General features: G+C 36.6%; 1 protein-coding gene across 6 annotated transcripts in view; it reads left to right on the top strand.

The window, feature by feature from the left end:
* Positions 1-7,570: 7,570 nt before the first annotated feature.
* LOC149786893 (tyrosine--tRNA ligase, cytoplasmic-like) overlaps positions 7,571-20,022 on the top strand; it is a 94,815-nt gene continuing 82,363 nt past the window's right edge. Inside the window, exons 1-4 of one of the 6 annotated variants that reach the window (XM_089977419.1) lie at positions 7,835-7,874; positions 8,715-8,754; positions 12,540-12,605; positions 19,285-19,431. In XM_089977419.1, coding sequence (XP_089833545.1) covers positions 12,564-12,605; positions 19,285-19,431 — 189 coding nt within the window. In that variant the 5' untranslated portion in view covers positions 7,835-7,874; positions 8,715-8,754; positions 12,540-12,563. The other 5 variants (XM_089977423.1, XM_089977424.1, XM_089977421.1 and 2 more) reach the window with 5 other exon arrangements.

A 20,022-nucleotide genomic window follows, 5' to 3' on the forward strand; every position in this document is an offset into this window, starting at 1 on the left:
CGTCCCATGTTTGGCTAAACGAGGAGGAAGTCCTTTCCTCTTCTATCCTTTGGGTTTAGAAGAGGGGTGATTTCTTGGGGGGGACATATTTTTTTATTCCGAAGCACAAAAACACTGATTTCCATTTTTGTCCGCAAGTTTTTTTTAAACTGGAATCGTCGCCACTGATTGTCTGTGCGTTGTATCAACTTGGTGACAGGCATCACACGTCGTTGACGGGTTCGCAACGGACGAAATTGGGAGAGTTCGTGCTTAGGCAAATCCAGTAAACTCTGTAACTTACCCGATCTCTCTTGGACTTTGATTTTGGTGGAAGGTACTTTCTGAGCAGCTGCTACTGCAGCTAAAGAGGAGGAGGGTGTCACTGCTGAAGGAGAAGTTCTTGGAGACGCGGGTTTCCATTGTTTCTTCAAATGAGGAAGAACGGGTGTCAAATTGGATTTGGCAGGCATCACTAAGAACGGAGAAGTGTAAGAACCTGAGGCTACTCGAGACGCGGTCACCGTCGTTGCAGGTCATGGTTTGCGAATGTATGGTTGCATCCAGGCCGAAGTTTCTCTCATGCGGGTAGAAGCTGTTTTTTGTCGGCTTTTCTTTTTCAGGGGACTTTTCTTTTTCTTTTTCGTTTGATGTGACCTGGTCTTTATCTTCTCCTGGGTCTGTTTGGCTTTTTTTGGGAGTGGCGTTTTTCTTGGGGATGAATTTTGGGGCAATGGGATCCCATTTTAAGAGGGAACGAATGATGACACCTCCTAGAGAACCGATACCTCCAGGTTTCAAAATGATTTGTTTTTTATTTGAGTATCGATGCGAGGATCGGTCAGTTGCGTCAAGGCTACTTTGTTTCTGTCAAAAAAAAAACGTTTCGATTGATGTGGAATGTGAATAATGCCTTGCAGTAACTGACGTGCTGTCACCGTAAACCATCGTAAGACTTCTTTGAGACTGGTTTCTAAGACATGAGCACGTATTTCTGGATTTTGTTCGCGACTAATGCCGTACAAGGCACGAACCAATTTGACGGGAAGATGAGACTGAATGGACGTCATGTTTACACTGTCTGAGACAGACCCAAAGTGTCCGAAGTGTTTTAAAGATTTTTGTTGTAATTGTTGTTCTTAAGTCGGCTACGGAAACGTGTACACGACAGGGCCTCTGTCATGGCACCAGTGGTGAAACAGATGGGTACGAAATCGCAGATAATCGGTGGGTGGGTGGGTTTTAAATCCACGAGTAGATAGGCGTGTGGGGTTTGAGTGGAATAGTCGTACGCATGAGTCAGCCAAGGCGTTCCTAACTGTTTGGCTAAGGCTTGCTCTTGCGATTTATCTGTAGGGCTTTTAAAGAAGACCATGTAATGAGCACTGAGACTGATTGTGCGATGGACTTTATTTCGTTGAAACAAATTTTGAGTGATGTAAATGACATTGGCATTACGTCTATGCCCACTGCGTGAAAATCACAGTTTAATTTCTTCTTCGACTTCTCCTAACATGTCGTCGAAAATGACGAGAAGAGTTTGACTGAGGTCAGACACGATTTCGTCGTCTTCGCCAGGAATGCCTACAACAAACACAATGGAATCGCCTTGACTTTCTCGCAAGAGGCTGTACCCCGATTGCTACTCTTTGTAACACCACACGATCCGTTGATCGATCAAATGATGTTTCTTTCGATCAAACGTTTGACAAATTCGCTTTTGCCTGAACCGCTAGGTCCAGTAATTAACATGTTAATGGGATGGTGAAGATACAAAGATCCCAACTACCATGATCGAAGTGTTGTCGATGACTTTGAAAGTGGAGGAAGAGGGAGCAGAGGCAGTAGAGTTAGCCATAGTGCAGGGGATGTCACTTTTGACACGAAGACAGACAAGACAAGAGCTTTTATACCTTTTTCAGGACATGCTTATTTTATTAAAATGGAACAACACGAAAGACAAAAATATATAAAAGCCAAATAGTTAGGTACAGCGAGAAAATACACATCAAAACGACCAAAGTAGAATATAAACAAGTGACTGTACAAACTGTTTTTGGTAACAAAGGTGTGATAGGGACAGTGTGTAATGTTCTTAAAGTCTCTACATTGGGTACAGTTACACGGGTGTCCTCCCGAAATGGTCTTTCGGAAAAGTCCATGGCACTCCTATCCTGAAGGGAGAGGTTGTCCTTGTTGACGGGTTCTTCTTCTGGCACTGTCACCAAACACAGGTTTAAAAGTTACTTTTTTCACTGGACGTTTTAATTGAGGATCACGACTCTTGGTCATCATTGGTCACTCGAAACCCCAATTTTTCCAGTCACGTACATCTGTCCAGTGAGGGTTTAAGTCACAAGCTACATACACATCATCGTACACATCTTAAGTATCTAAAAATTGTGGAACATTTTTCCCGTAGAGGTCGAGAAATATCCAGACGAAAACACAAGGCTTTTAACAAAGTGAGTATCTCGTGCTCATATAAGGGGACCAATTTTATGTTTTATTTGGTGGCAATTGCTGTTCGTAAAAAGTCCACAAGGGATCGACTAGTAAAAGAAATCCCAGAAAGCAGTCACCACGCGTCCACCCCAATTCATGGGACACAGTTCTCGTAATAAGTGTTGGTAAACCTCCACCGTTTGAATACTCTCTTCAATTTCCTTCCACGGAATATGTTGTATCACCACTGATAAAGGTCGTGGCATGGTATCCGGTTTTAATACGTCTTTTTGACTGAGGCAATAAGTGTACTTTCTGCACAGAGATGGTCGTACTCCAGTGGTAAATGTAAATGCTTTAGTCGCTAACTTGCACATCACAAGACACCGTTCAGAAGTTTCCTCTTGAACTAAATTTACGTTGTGTAAAAGATTTTGGTAACCATTTAACTGTTCTTTTGGAATTCGTTGTAGTATGTCTACCTTGTAGTAAAAACAAGCAGTCACAACAAACCATTCCTTCTCGCCCCCATCCAATTTAACAATGTCTGACCACCGAAACACTTTCATTTGAATCAATCCTCTTATAGCATTGAGGAACCAGTGATTTAAATAGCGGTGACGTGACGGATGCAGTTGTTCTTTGCGTTTCACTTGTATTTTGACCAGCTCTCGGTAAATATGTTCTCTCAACTCCACAGGCAAACCACGAATGTTCTCTAGTAAAGTATCCATGATCATGTCAGTAAGTAACTCTACCTACGTTAGGGGTCACTTCTAATTGTCCTTATTTTATTTAAAATCTTCTCCTTTGAGAGAACGTAATGGACATAGTAATTTCTGACCACTGCCGTTCAGGGTAACGGTCAAGAATGTCAATAAAATCTTCTAATGTAAACGGTCTAAAGCGGAATAATGGGATGAACGCAGACTTGATCCAGAGAAACATGACGAGCTTGTTGACGTTTCACTTTCCTCGTGTGATTTTCGCTACCCAAAATTCTACAGTCACCAACTGAGATTTTGCTCTTGAAAGTCCCTGCCAAACATCTTTGTAGATATTCTCTTACAGTTCGTTTGGTAATCCTTGAATATTACTTTTCAAATGGTGTTTAAATACTTGTCTCGGTGTTGTCCAAGGTTTGACTCCTAGCCATGCTGGTATCTTAAACGAAAAGGTATGCCACTTCAATAGAGTCCCAATAAAGGTAGGTAGTGACAATGTGGAGACCATCGAGCCTGTTCCAGGTAAGCCGAATCTTTCTGCTCCCACTCGTGAAGTGACACACCACAACTGAAGCCCTTGACTTTATCCCCTGTGCCAAAATAGATAAATCCAGCTCTTCCGTGGAACGTTTGGAATCGACTTTTAAAGTCGCAGTGTACAGGGAAATGCAAAGGGAAAGAATATTCGTCTTTCACAGATTCATTCCGATGACGGTACGGTGAAATCCGCAGTGGTTTACTTAGGGTTACATGACATCGGTAGGGTGGTAGCTGAATGGTTTCACTTGGATGACATTGACAATGAAAACCAGTAAAGAGACAAAGTGGTCTGTAACGAGTGGCATCGCTGTCACATTCGTCAGGTTTGATACGCATAACATCACTGTAGTAGTAGTAGTCATAAAACGTTCCCATGATGTGGTACTGAATCCCTGAGGTCACAGTGTACGGCATCGCTCTCATAGCAAGGCACAACATCGCATTCCACTTGAGAATCACCGAGTTTAAATGATGTATGTTTAAAAGTATCCATCTTTCTTGCTTGGACTTGGTAGTTACAATGAACTATTGGTTTGAACGTTGTCCCTTTTCATGTACTGACCAATATCGACTGTACGTACGGCAAAACGAAGTGGTTGGGAATCCGCGCTCGCTTCTGCTACACGATTTGATACACTTTATCCAATAGCCGACTGACAATTTGGTGTGTTTGAAGGTACAATCTTGTGCGGTTCGTAGGTGGTCAATTTAAGGTTTCCATCCTGTTCAGACTGCAAAGCTTATTTCACCACGCCAAAGGTCACCACTAGACTGTTGAGATAATTGTGAGTCAATCCTTTCGCTTTACACTCGGTGTGCACTTCTCCTTGTTTATTCCGGTTAATGTGAGTTTATGTGTGTGCGTACGTGCGAATATGTGTGTGTGTTTGCATGAACTCGCGTCGTTTGTGGATAGTGGAGTGTGTTTTTGTATGAGTGCGCGTACGTTTGTGTGGATAGTAGATTTTGGGGTTTGTAGGCGCTCATGCACGCTTGTGTGGATAGTAGATATTGTGGTTGTTTCCCCTTCCCGTATGTGGATAGCAGATAATGGGGATTTTGATAGAAGATTTTGGGTTTGTAAGCGTTCGTGTACGTTTGTGTGGATAGTAGATATTGTGGTTTTTTTGATAGTACATTTTGGGGTTTGTATGGGTTCGAGTACGTTTGTGTGGATATTATATTTGGTTTTCGTTTATTCTCTTCCCCTGTGTGGATAGTAGATAATATGTGAAGTGAGTGTAATGGATGTTTTCCTTCACGTCCGTGCTTGACAAATATAAAGTCAAGCATCCGTCATTCGCACCCAGATACACACGACAACAAGAGTGGTAAGAAATAAATAAACACAAAAAATTCTTAGGCCCCAACCATCTTAAGACTATAGGGCCAGTCATCAGCCCCCCCCCCCCCCACACACACACACACAAGGCGGAACTAAATAAACAAGAACACAATCCCCAATTATTAATACGACATATAAATCCAACACTGATACTCAGACCATACATTCTAATTTATACAACAAAAAGGGGCACGATATACCTTCCAAATTCAAGATAGCTACTAAACAAATAATCGTGGCGATAAAAGACCAGTCGCAAACATCAAGATCTAAGGCAATGGAAGTCGAGACGAAGCAGAACAGCAAACTCTAGCAAAACAGCCAAGCACTACAACAGCACGAAGAAGAAAGAAAGAGGGTAACACAGAATCAAGAAGGGTAAAGAAGAAAACGGACATCGACTTACAAATTGCCAATTTATATGAGGTTCTTCTTTTGGCTATTGAAGACCTCTTTTGACAAAAGCTATCCCCACAACCCTAACTCGATCCTTTGTATATCAGCATCAAAAGTGAAAACCGAAAGTAAACACAGCGTGACCCAAACATGTATAGGGTGCCTGACACCCAGCTGATTGGCAACATTTCGGAAAATCAAAAGTACAACATGTACACCAAATTCCAACTTTAATTAAAGATAGGAATGGAATTACACAACTCAAAAGAATTAGAAAAATTACACGACTGGCTTACACACCAATGGAATAGATTACTGTCCACAAGTACAACTGGACTTGATTTGGTCTTACGCGCTTTTCTGTTTCTGGGCGTACAGCTTTCCTGTGGCGCTTCGCGTCCCGCGGGTCCCTTGCCTCTTTACCTCAGCCGGACATGTTCATGTATTTAAAAAAGTGCAACATTCACACATAAAAGGGGGACTGTAGTGGCTCCATTCCTACAGTCCCGATCAACTGAAAATCTCGACCTTCGATACTTAACCAGTCGCGAAAGCATTAGTTGCGTAGGCGACTTATATCCTTTAATTGATTGATTGATTCGCGCCATTCTACGGAATAACCAAAGATGACCATTTGAATAAAATGTTGAAACTACCGGAAGTGGTGGATACCATTGGCATGGTGGAAGTATTACTAGTGAGAATTGAAAATGGGGCCTATAGTCCGCACATTTTAAAAATGGAATTAAACAATTTAAAAAGAGGCTAAGGAGCAACTGAGACAGCTGATTAAAGAAGAAAATGAGGAGAAGGAGAATGAATAGGACATACAGAGCATGAATGAGCGGAATAACAAAATAGAAAAGGAAGAAGAAAATGAAAGGAAGGAGAAAGAGAAGAATGAAAAACAAGAGGAAAAAATGAGAAGAAGACAAAAAGTGTAGGACAGAAAATAATAAGCTGGTGGAGGAATAGAAGAAATGATAAGAAGAACAAGAAAACCAAAGGCCCATTTCAGGGCCACTCATATGCCTCGAAAAGATTTACTTTCTTTTCTATTTTTTTTAGCCGGTTGTATAGTTGTTTGTGTCATAAACTGATGTTCATCAATCTATGTCTATATGTTGTATCTGTTATATGTGTCTATGTCACTGTCTATAAAGCAGTTATGTGTCCCGCCTCTTCTGGTGCTGTTTATTGGTATAATTTATGAACTAGCTGAACTTACCCGCCACCCCTTAACTAGCTGAACTTACCCTCTACCCCCTGTCACTGATTGCTGTTTGGCCCGACTGAGGTTAGCCTCTTGCAACATTGTTACCAATTCGCAGTGCAGTGACGTCACCTCACCTGTTCCATTACTATTGTCCCTATACAACAACCCACTTCCCCTTGTCGCTAGACAGACCCAATTGTCCCCGTGTTCAATTCACTTGACCCTAAATGTGCCCAGTGTGATCTGAAAAGTCTTGACGCTAAACGTGTCCAACGGGTTCTGTAATGTATTTTCCATAGACGCTAAATAACCGCCTTTAACTACTTTAGACTCGTTTCTTTAATTCTTGGATTATTTTTGGATTTAATTCGCAATAAGTTCTTTTTTCTCATTGTTCTGGTTAGCTTTCCTAGAGCAAATACAGCAATCTGAAATTGGTCTTGAGCGAAGTCATGGCAATTCAGAATTGACCAGTTGGATTTTTTTTTTTTTTGGAGATCTTTTAAGCTACCGTATAATACTGTGCTAAGGAACACGAAAATTAATTTGATAAACACACATACATAATATAACAGTTATCGGTATATTTAAATATTAGATAAATGAAGGTGTTACAGCTTATTTCGTACAAAATGAAGATAACTTCATATGCTAGTACTAGAACCGAACACTTACCGTTTGTACTCATTTATAGGTTTAATCAAACTGTAAACAACACAAAGATCGTGCTTTGCTGTAACATAGCGCGCCTGCAGATCTGTGTCGATACTGCTTGTTTTACTGATTACTGTTAACAAACTCCACATATCCAGATTTGCCGTTGCATTAAACGACAGCAGTTCTGGGTCTGTGCAGTAGGTTGCAGTTTAGACCAGCAAGTTGTTCTCCACCTTTTTTTTTTTTTTTTGTTTGACTGGCGGTCTAGTTGCAGTTGGACTCGTCTTTTGTTCCATTACAGACGGTGCTGTTTTATTGACCACAAAAGTGAGAATGAGAACAACAGAAACAAAACGTGTGTAAACAGATCTCAATTGGAGGTTATAACTATTGAAAATAATTTAAAAGTGTTGATGTCTTCAAAGACCTAGTTCTGTCAATTTTGATGATATTATTGTTAGCCTCCATATTTTACGACATAGTTGGGTTTCCGGTAAACGCATGTTTCCGGTTAATTGGATGATGATGAAAGCTTATTGAAATATTTAAATCTGTTGTAGGTATATCTGTGGTAAGTAAAATAAAACAATGTAATTCTTTATCTGATTATATGGCATTAGACGTAAAAAAAAGTTAAAACTATTTAAAAAATCACGGTATGAAGTATTTAGAATGAACAGTATCTTCTTGACAACTCTTCGACATATGTTATATGACAAACCACAGGGGCTAGTATCGTTGCTTACAATTGACCTGTCATACATGTACTATATAATAACTACAAGGGAGGACACTTGTCTCCTAGTCCTACATGTAAGACCTTGACGCTCATATGTATGTTTTGGGCGTCAGGGTCTTACAGCCTAACTAACAGACCGCTAAGGTGGCCTGTGTTTAGAGCGTCTGCCTTGGATGCGGTAGGTCGTGGGTTCGATCCCCGGTCGAGTCATACCAAAGACTTACAGAAATGGTACTAACAGCTGCCTCGCTTGGCTCTCAGCATTAAGAGGTTAGTGTTAGGACTGGTCGGCCTGGTGTCAGGATAATGTGACTGGGTGGGACATTATGCTACATGTCAGTGCTAAACATCACTATACACTGTCACACTGCAGACATCGTAGCGATATGACTGAATTTATTTTAAAGCTACGTTAAAAATCCAAATCACACTCACACACATGCCTAACTAACAGCGCCGTGTTGTGTCTTTTGATCTCGACTAAAATCATAACGAAAGTCAAATTTTCAGGAATATTTCACAACTGACAACTAAAATAATGGCGCTTTTCTACAAAGTAAAGTCATAATGTTGTAGTCAGATTTTACTTACTCTGATATCTTTTCTCTAATAAATTCAATTTCTCACAGAAGAAATGGACCTGTTTTCAAGTTTCCTTGGCCTACATTTCAGTTGACTGGAAAGCGATGAACACCTGGAATGCCTAAGTCAGGTTAAGTTGAAATATTATTCTTTAATGAAATGAATAAAAACATATTATGCCTATTGGAACTGGATGGCAATGTTTTGTTTCGTTTAAGAAACATATCCACCACTCAGTATCTTCTGCTGCTATGCCCCAGAAGCACTAAGCTGTGTCTAGCTGCTTGTGCCCCAGAATTTTTACCTGTTTGAAAAATTTTGAAAACATCGTGCACATACATTCACTCTTACCTTAATTTCTTTATTCCAAATGAATTTGTCTACACAGTGATTATTTTTTTCCCTATTTGTCCAAGTCTTTCGCAACTTATTTATACACATTTTCCAAAATTATGTGCAATGTTTATCCGCAAGAACTCTATCATCATCGCTGTCAGCATCCTCATCTTCTGATGATTCAGTCTTAGAAACTTTGTTGTCCGAATCTAAATCTCGCAAAATATCCAACTACCGAACAGAAATCTTTCCTCAGCTTGCTCAATATTTTTTAGATCAAACCCAAGAAACTCCTAATTTTTGCTCTCATAAAAAATCACTCTTACGTCCATCATCATTTATGATTTTTCTTGAATAGAACACGTATAGTTAAACTTCTCTCAAACAGTAACCCTTGGCTTCTAAACAATTCAAATTTCCACAAATGAAAGTAAAATCATTTCTGATTGGTTTATTAGTTGTTTAGCTCTTGGAAAAAACCCATTTCTAACCAATCAGAGATGTTGTATCTAACACACATTCATCACACCTGGAGATGAGATCAGCCACTGAATGCAGTAAACAATCCATGACTACAGGCGGGATTGGCCAATGAATGCAGAAACCAGATCATGTCTACAGACGGGATGGGGGCCAAATGAGTTAAACATACTTCGGTATTCCTTGACTACCATCCCATTACAACAAATTCAGATGTATGTCAATGGAACATGAAAATGCGTCCATTTGCTAGTGTTATATTTTCATTCCGCCAAGATAAAGACAGGACAGTAAGTATATTAATTGCACATAAATTAGTGGAAGAGTGTCGATATATGCTGCCAAATGTGTGAGATATTCCTGAAATTTTGACTTCTCGTTCCGATGTCAACAACATCGGAACACGCTATACAAGGTCGTTATTTGGATGGTAAGACATAGCACTAAAACAGAACCAAACATGTGCTGTGTCTTGCATTGTAGGGCTAACTTGTCTCCTTGCTCTCGTGACCTATTTAAGAATAAACACTGATATTTTAAGCTAAGCTTTGCATAGCTTAATAAATTTGGTATGGATATTTAGTTCAGGCATCACAGGCACTTGATTCCAGGGTAAACTAATCATGTGTACACTCACCAATTAACACAAGGTAACTAACTCTAGCCAGTCACAATTTGACCCCTCAGTGGTTCTCTAATTTTCCGATACTATCTTTGTATTCAGTCGCTCATAACGTACACCACTGTAAAGAAGATTCCCCACACCTTTTTTTAAATTTTTGCATTGTTTTTCCTGGGAAAGATATTATTTGCTAAATACTTTAGCCTGTATAAGACTGATGTGTCTACAGTTCTTTATTGTACTACAGAATATAGTATTCCGGTGTTTGAATTTCCAAATAAAATTTCAGTAAATGTCTTTGTCCAAGATTTCTGTGTGAGTACTAAAATATTTACAGAAAAATGAATTAATCTTTTAGAATCCAAATAATTTGAATAAAAGTTACAATGTTAACTCCAAACCGGTCGCAACAAAATTAACACCTTGATATCAAGTGTTTAAATGCCTAACTGACTAAATTCTCTATAGACATCGGGATAAAACCTGAATACTGCACAAAACAGATGCCTGGATCAGGGTCAACCCTCTGGTAAAACCAGAATTTATAGAACTTGTAGAAGCTATTTACGTCTAAAGTCATCTAGTCCCTGTCAGCCTCGATTTCACTATGATCAATCACACATTAAGAATGATTTTTTTATAAAAATGTTGTTTACTTGATTTTCAATCAAGGTCAGGAACTAGGTCAGCAAAAAGATACAGAGTTTTTTTTTTTTGGTGTTTTCGACTAAACAGTCAGGTCAAACTAATTTCAGGGCCCCGAGTGGTCTACAGTGCTCACTGTTACGTATCACTGCCATCTCACCTCTGTCTGCATGGGTTCAAGTCGTGGGTTTGGCCTATGTGAGTATGTGAGAAAGCTTGCCAGTAGCTTCTCGTGGGTCAGTGGTTCTTTCCGGGGGTTTTCCGCGTTCTTCCTCCACCATTAATACTGGCCGCCATGTATAGCCTATCTTGTGCTGAGAAATGGCGTTAAACCCCACAACAACAACAAACTAATTTCTGAAAAATATCAAATTCCGTAAACAGAATTACATTACATTAATATGTAATAAAAAAAATTAAAACTTACAGACAATTAAATTAAATCAAATATAAATTAAATCAAATATACATAATATTTTAAATAACAGTCTTTAAGAATGGGTTTGTGCTTTAAGAGGAGTCATATATCATATGCATTGATCCATTCATTAGTTTCAAATTTGAGATGTACTGTAATTCAAGTAAACATCATGTGATGTGAATGGAGGTTGTGGCTTTTCAGAAAGGTTAGACAGACCTAATGCTTGATTAGCTTGTTGAATCCACATGACCCTTGTTTACCAGTTAACTTTGCAGTGTAAATGAGTCATTGAACGGTCCTTATTTTTTAGTAAGACTTGGTAATCAGTATTAAAGAATTATTGCAATACAATAGTAAACACCATTCTTGGAAGTTATTCATTGAGAGGAATGTATTTATTTTAATTAATATTTGTAGTTAAAATGCTTGAACCTTTCAGATACATTTGGATTTATGGCTGTATTGGAAATACATGTACTTTGACTTCATTTAAAGACATTTTGAGAATCTATCATTGTGAATTCTTTTGTACTATTGATACATTAGTACATTACTCTCATTTGAAATACCTTATGAACTCATTCAGATTACTTGAATCGTTTAGAATTGATAGAACATTTAAGATTTTAGGATTCATTCTCCATACTGTAAGTTATTTTTAATTCTTTTATTTTATATTATTGGGAGATTAATTATATTTTCAGTTATACAGGACTTTGTTGTTGGCCTTTCTTGTTACTTGTTTTAAGACCATATCGTCATGACTACATATCGTACCAACAGCATGTGTTAGGAGACCCCTAGCAACAGTCAGGGTAGAAATTCTAAATTGATGAAATGGCTAAAGTTTGTGCATCTTTTATAACTTTGATTTTGATTTTTAAAATTGTTAGTGTGGAGTACAAGCTGGTGTGAGGGTTGGCAAATACTATAGTTATTTAGCTTTCCTGATTTGTAACCATGACAACAGAAGCAAGTATGAATGGATTTTTATTATTAACCCCAGTTTGTGGATAGATGCCCTCAGTGATACAACATCAGTAACTATTGAGTTTACCCCTGCTCCCCAACCCTGTACCCAAAAATACAATAAATGTAGATTTAATCAAACTTTGTGTGTGGTTATATTGTCAGAGATAAGTTCAGTGACCTTTGGCCTATGATATCAGATTCAAAGTCAGAGCCGTGAAAAAATGTTTATAGTGCACTTTCAGCTAATGTGTTACCCTAAACATATGAAAATAGCTTTGTTGCTAAATTTGTTAAGTTAACATTTCTGAAGAATATCAGAGATGTTTTCATTGCAAATCATTTACATTAGAGTTCCTTTGAGAGAGAGTTATATATTAAAGGTGCATGTGTATATACAGTGTATATATTGCTGACTAATTAATGGTTGACTACATTACAGGAAGAGAAACTGAAGAAAGTCATCATGGCTGAAGAGAAACTCCGCTTAATCAAAAGAAATCTGCAGGTAGTAGTCAGAAAGTTCAAGTATCATTATTTGTGTTATTCATAAATATAATTTTAATTTATTCTATACTAAACAAAAATTAATTGTATAATTTTGGAATTCCTCTTCCATAATTAATTTCTTTTTTTTTTTTTTTAAAGTTGCTTTCTGCAGTGAATTAATGATGTTTTAACATTTTTTAAATGATTTTTCAGAAGACTTAATGCAAATGACAGTATACAGTAAAGATTGTTTGTAACATTTCGGAATGGACTGGGATTTGAGAATGTGATGCTTGAGAAACTTTATACCCAAATTCTTTTATTTTTTAAAATATTTATGTACTTAATCCATGTCAGTGGCATTGAATATAGACATGGTAAACAATATATACTGGTGTAATTGCTCTCAAACATCATAAATGATGGTAATTCAATTTTCTAAAGCAACATTGTATTAATGCATGTTATCATCAGAAAAATGGATAAATCATGAAGTTTACCATCTGTTGAAAGGATCAACATGTAAATGTTGTTACGTGCTTAGGCGCTTTTAAACAGTAACAAGAAAAAAGTGAAGACAACAAGCTTTGTAAATTTTAGCAAATAATTTATTTCCCTAGAAAAACAAGGTAAAAATGAGATAAAGAGCTTATGGTTTTAAGAATCAAATCCAAAAATAATACAAGAATAATCAAAGAATTGACAAATAGAAGTCCTAGTAATAAAATGTTTTAATGAAATTGAGTTTGAATCCCAATGAAATCCAAAATGGAAGGTGATGATGTATGCTGTGGTCATTGTAGTATTGATGTGTCAGCAGTTCTTTGTTGAGTTACAGAAAATAATATTCCAGTGTTTGAAGTCTGTAAATTTCGATAACTGTCTTTGTCCAAGTGTTAATTTAGAGCACAAGTATTTCCAGGGAAAAATAATCTCTTAGAATCCAAATAATTTAAAATTTAAAATTAAACTCAAACTGGTCACAACAAAATAAACACATGAATGTCTCCAGGGTTAAAGCAAGAATAAAATTATTTCTCAGTACATCAATATTAAATCTAGCTACTGTGCAAAACAGATGCCCGAATGAGGGTCAACCTTCTGGTAAAACCAGAGTTTCTAAATAATTGCTACATGCTGTTTGTCACATACTTAAAGTACAGCCTTGATTTCACTCTATAAATCTACTTTAAGCAAGAATCATTTATTTTTTTAAATGTTGTTTACTTCAACTCATGAATCAAGGTCAGAAACTAGGTCAGCATTAGATACTAAGTTCTATTGTAATGAAAAACTGAAATGAATTTCTGGTCAAATCCAGTAATTAAATTATATTAATATAGCATGTAATGGAATAAAAACAAAACTAACAAGCGAACAGTTAAATTAAATCAAATATAAATAACATTGTATCAACAGTGTGCAAGTGAGCATGGGACAGATCACTTATTATTAATGAAACTTTAAATTGAAAGATCTTGAACAGTGAATAGCAATGAAACTAGACAAAAATCAAGTTACAGACTTGATTCTTTCTGCCAAATCATTTTTTGATCGGTCTATCTATTTTATCTCACCTCTGCCAAAGAATGGTTGATTTTTAATCAAAGACTCAAAAAGCTATCATGGGCTACATTTGATCCCTTTATTATTTCAACACCTCAAAAATATCGCATATTTGGCTTAAACTCTCCAGATTACAACAATAAGCTAATCAATTTACAGCTTGATGTGTACACATGTTAGTGTTAATCCCTTTACTCAGCCTGCATCATTGCAACAGCTGCTGGAATACGTCTGTACCCAGGAGACTGGTTCTGTCTGGTTTCTGTAATGAAGGGATAGAACGTGTTAAAATGTGTTGGTTTTTCTTTCAATTTTGAAAATGAAATCTGTTAATTTTCAGAGTAGTAGATTTCAACTGTATAATGGTATGTGTAGTAGACAGCCATTTAAAGCTGTATTTTTTACCTATTGTCAGTAGAATCATGTGTATGGTAAAGCCAAGAGAGCACTAATTATAGTTAACCCAGCCAGTATGTTCCCCATTCATAGATCACATGTTTCACTTTGTACACAAAGTTATAGCTTTCGATAGAAATTTGCTAAATATGTGGTCCTAATGCATTGGGATACATATTAATTCATTCGGCCCCAATCCCTCCTGTAGGCTTGATGAGGCTGTATCCTATTTCCGAGCTCTGCTGCATCAAGGTCATATAAGATACACCAAAGTGGGTGGTATTGGGGGTGCTCACCAGATATTATGTACTTTTGAGAGAGTGGCGTAGATAAGGTGAAGTTGTTTGCATTTGTAACATGCACAGTAAAGAGAATGTTGGCATACCTCTATGCTACTTTTATGTAATGTGGCTTACATTTCTTTGGATACTGTACTTGTGGAAATTGTACATGATCTAAGCACATGGTATAACAAAATGGATGCTCCCATGTGCTTGACAAATTAACCAAAATTAATCAAAAGTACACTAACTTTAGCAGTTATTAAAATAGGGAAAACAAATTTTGCTGAAGTAGACAATAGCAGCTACTGAAAGTGCAATGAACCAATTACAAAATATCTGAAAAGTAAAAAAAACATTATCGGCTCTTTTTTCTACAATTTACCTCTGAAGTCCAGGAAGTGAAAATGACCAGGTGGAGCTAGCAGTTTTTTTATGAGCACATCTTAAGTGAGTCCAAGCTGTATACTCTAGAACCTAAATTACACCTATCAATCATATATCAAAATTAAGGGAATTAAAAGTTCTTTTAACAACACCTAAGATATACAAAGTCTTTATTATATAGCCAGTATAACCAGTGAAGAAATCCTGGGAAATTCTTTTTCTTTAAAATTGTAACCATATTCAACATACAAAACTGTAGAGTGCCACCATTACAAAAAAGCAGACAGATATAGCTCTACAATGATACCAAATAATCTGGATGTTCTAGTTACACTACAAAATACAGAGGGAAAAACCTAGTTTTTGGATCCGTTTTTTTCCACCCAAACTTCGCTCGTGGTTGGAATGTGATTTTGTGTTTGGATATTACACCTTTTGGCCTCAGATCTAAAGCAGACCGGTCTGAACTGCACACAGACAGGTGAACCTTTGCAAAAACTAGGATAAGGTGGGCATTTGGAATAAAGAGTGGTCTCCATACGAAAATGATAGGGCCATAAGGCAAAAAAAAAAAAATAGAATTCCAACTTTTACCCTTCTCCCTTCTGCTCATGCACTAGCAAAATAACCAATGGAAAATGGTGTTTTTAATACAACTATGCATTTGTCTCGTGGAAAATATTTTGAAAGCTGGTGTATTCAGAAATAGCCCCCAAAATGTCTTTCCTACTCGTATTTCAGGCAAAAACTGCAAAAACCACCAGGGCCGAATGAGTTAATAATTTACTACATGTATTCTTGAAACAACTTGAAAATAAAACCCTGCTGTTCATCAAAGTTTTCTGAGGCAAATAAAAATTTCTTTTAAAAAGCCCAGTGGGCACATAATTTAGAGTATATGAGGGCCCCAATCTGAAATTAGAGGGGCTTGGGACATCAGGCTATCAGATTTCTTCAGTACTGACCACCATTGTTTAACTGGCATGTCAGATGGTAAGAAAGTTATAATTGAGTTCATTTTCTCAGGCATACCAAAGAAATCAAACTGTATAACCAAATAAATGTTGTAACAAAGGAATGATTGAACAAATCCTTTGAAATGATAGGTAGGAATTCAGCCAAAAAAATGAAACTCATTATAACATTAAAACCACTCTGATATCTCATTCTGATAGATAACCATAAGCAAGTGAAGTGTTCCACCCAGATACAACTGTACTGGAAAGAACAGATCACCAATTCCCAAAAGGGCACAGAGTGCTTTAAATTCTTACAAATGAAGACTTTATTTAATGTCAGCTTCATGACCATACATTCAGCCAATTGATCCCAATATAAAAAGTTCTGTAAAAATGTTATTATACAGTTGTTTTTAGCATAACAGAACAAAATGTAACTGTCAAAATAATTGTACATTTTCTTCAGCTGAATATATAATGCAGTACTGTCACTGATTAAGTTTGTTGGGACATGCAACACTATTTTTTTAATTTAGAACATTCCTATTGGACTGTATTACTGGGCATTAGTATCAAGCATTATAAAATGGGACATAATGAGTGTACTGTATTGTCAAGAAATATCAAGCAAAAAACCGACTGCCACAGAGTGCCTCAAAAGTTGAGCCAGTACCGGAGTATAGTGTATGCTGACATAATGAAAGAGAAGTATTCCTAATTTGAGAAATGCATCCATCGGTGTTCTATCATTTTGTTGTAATATTTTGATATATTCATATGATCTTTATCTAAAATCCATGACGTGTTGAAATAGGAAAATCATGACCCATCACATGATAAATTTAAACTAACATATTATATCCCCATACAGTTCAAATATTCCAGTGTATAATTATGTACAGTTTGGTTATCGAAATTGAGGCTACATTCTTTGTTTTTTAGAATAACTTTCCAACTTCATGGAGATGAATTTAAACTGATGCTGAGAGATTTTTCTGTTACTACTTTTGATCCATTTAAACTGTATCAAAATTAGAATAGTTCTTTCCCCAGATCAGTTTGTGATGGCACTGCATTATGCTTTAATTTTTCTGCACCAGGTAATTTTTTCTTGCATCAGCTGTTTTAGATACATGTAGTGCCATGCATTTTTCCCTGAAAGCTTTTCTCTTTTTTTCAATTACAAAATATTTCTTTTCATTTCTCATTGCCCTTATGATAATGCAGAAATTGTGATATTGTTGTGAATGGAATTAGTGTCATGGCTAGTGAAATTGAAGTCAGGGTTTGTGATTTTTTAAAGGTCATGTGCCTTGGACCTGTGTTTGAAATAAAGTAATTAACACAAATTGTCTTATATGATCAGAGTTCAGAAAATCCAAAAGCTCATTGACTGGGGCCCCACTAAATCTACATCAGGCCCCCCCCCCCCATTATTATAAATGAGTTTTCAATTCAGCCAGTCCAAAAGAAAGAAGTTCTATATATTTTTGCCTGAAATAATCTATGTGCTCACTGATGAAATTCATTTCTTATTTTTTTTTTTTTTTCATTTTCTTGAAAGGCACTGGTAAATTGTTAATACTAATTTCCGTGCTTGGCAATGTCTATAAATCCTTCCACATTATGGAGATCATTTGCTTAACTGTATGAAAAGCTTGTGATCTATGAGTGTTGAGCAGTACCATTTCTTTTCTCCGTATTTCATTGGTTACCTCTAATTAGCAGTCACTTGTACAGCATTAATATTGATAAACTATCCTGTGCTCATGTTCCTTTGGTAATGCATTGTTGGTTAAATATATCTGTGTGATTGTTTCCTAGTTAAGCAGAGCTAGGGATAATTGACTTAAGGCCCCCAATACAATGGTTTTTCACCTTAAATGAACTGAGATCATTATATTTAAATCCATTAAGTTCACAGAGTCGGTAGCCACTGATTTGATTGATATGGAGTGAGTGTTTTCTACAATTATGACACATCCATATTACCATCACAAAAACTAATTACTTATGAACCCAGATTGCCCATCATACATTTTTTGCAGTGTAACTTTGTTAAGGGATATTATATTTCATCCAGGGTTAGTATGCACCATTTTTTTTAATGAGACTTTCCTGACTTTAACCTTCTGCAATGAAAACAACATAGTCTTGTGGCTGTATGGCAGGAGTAGCTGTCATTATTTTTTAATCTCATTTGCAAACAGACAGAATGAATTTATGTTATAATTTGAATATGTATTTCCTGATTGAAGTGCCCATTTAATACCTGTGATGAAATAAATCATCAGCGTTGTAGTTGGGGATTGACCTAATTAAGTCCCAGATGGTAGTGGATTTATCAACTTGCTCGTATTTGAGAGCATTCTTAAATACTGAGACTTAATGATGGGTGATACAGGGCAATTTAAACATTATGAACTTTAACAAGAAAAAAGTGACTTTTTGCCTTAGTCTCCAAGTCTACAGATTGGGGGATGGGTTCAATCACCTGCATCAGCAATTGTTTCTTTATGTCATTGTTTGGGTACAATATCGACATATATTAAACATTTCATGTACTGTATATTTTAAGTAATGCAGTACAGAAAGAATATGCAGATCTGGAAGGGACGTGGTACTGGAAAGAAAAGATGGTTGGATATAGTCAGTATTAAGAATTAAATATAGGTGGGGTGAAAATTGAACTCCAGAAATAAGTTCTCTGATGCAGTGCCATTCTCTACTTACTGGGACACTAGGAGATCTCTGTCAATGTGATATGAAATGTAGTGATGTATCTAATATAATAATTCGTTTTGTTTATCATTCAAACACAAAGGAATAGAATAATTTAATTTATATTGTACTCCACTATAAAAGGTGTTGTGGATATGTGACAACAATGAGCAGTGAACACTTTCTGGTTCTAAACCTTCTACCAATCTTGGACAAAGGTTTAATTTTGCTGGCAACTTTTGGGACTGTATTGCACTTTTTGTGCATTTTGTTTAATACCTTATCAAATGGGATGGAATATCCTTTTCATGATTTATTGTTTATTGTAATATGTTATGAAAATAGTTAAATTCTGTCTTCATCAAGTTTTAACTACGCTTTATTTCAGGAGATCATCGGTGAAGACCGTCTTCTTGAGATACTGAAGCAACGTGATTTAAAGGTATATTGGGGAACTGCAACAACTGGAAAGCCCCATGTAGCCTATTTTGTACCAATGTCAAAAATTGCTGACTTCCTTCATGCGGGATGTGAGGTAAACTACTTAATATCCTATTTTGACATTAGTGACCACCTTAACTTGTCATATTTATTTAACAAAAAATGCTCTTGTTGATTTGCCCACTGTTTTATATGTCTACCATTTTGTTGGAGCTTATTATGCTCTGAAAAGTCTGTCCATCTATACATTAGCTTTTCCTATCCCCAGACTTGCCAACTTTTATGGCCATGAAAGTGGGACTGTTGGTCATTTAAAGTATGAGACTGGGTTTGTAAAGTGGTATTATCTGACAATCTTGTCCCAGAATATCATAATCTATTATTGACATAATTTTTTCTTTCACTGGTCAACTTGGAAAATTTGAAAAAACAGAGATATTTTACTTGATCTGTATAATAGATGTCCTGTTAGTTACTCTTAACACAGATCAACCTGGAAAAAATGGAGAAAAAAAACCTGTTACTTCCTGTTGACTCTGAAAGACCCAGAAATATGACAAAAACTGAGGTGTTTAAATTTGTATATAATTTAATTTCCCTGTTACTACCTGTTGATTCGGAACGTTTTTTAAATTGGGAGAATTTTACTCCCACAAAGGACTGTTGGGTTTTCTGCACACAGTCA

The sequence above is a fragment of the Sinohyriopsis cumingii genome, chromosome 12 (assembly GCF_028554795.1).
Source record: "Sinohyriopsis cumingii isolate HCF-2022 chromosome 12, ASM2855479v2, whole genome shotgun sequence".
In the NCBI taxonomy this organism is placed as follows: domain Eukaryota; kingdom Metazoa; phylum Mollusca; class Bivalvia; order Unionida; family Unionidae; genus Sinohyriopsis; species Sinohyriopsis cumingii.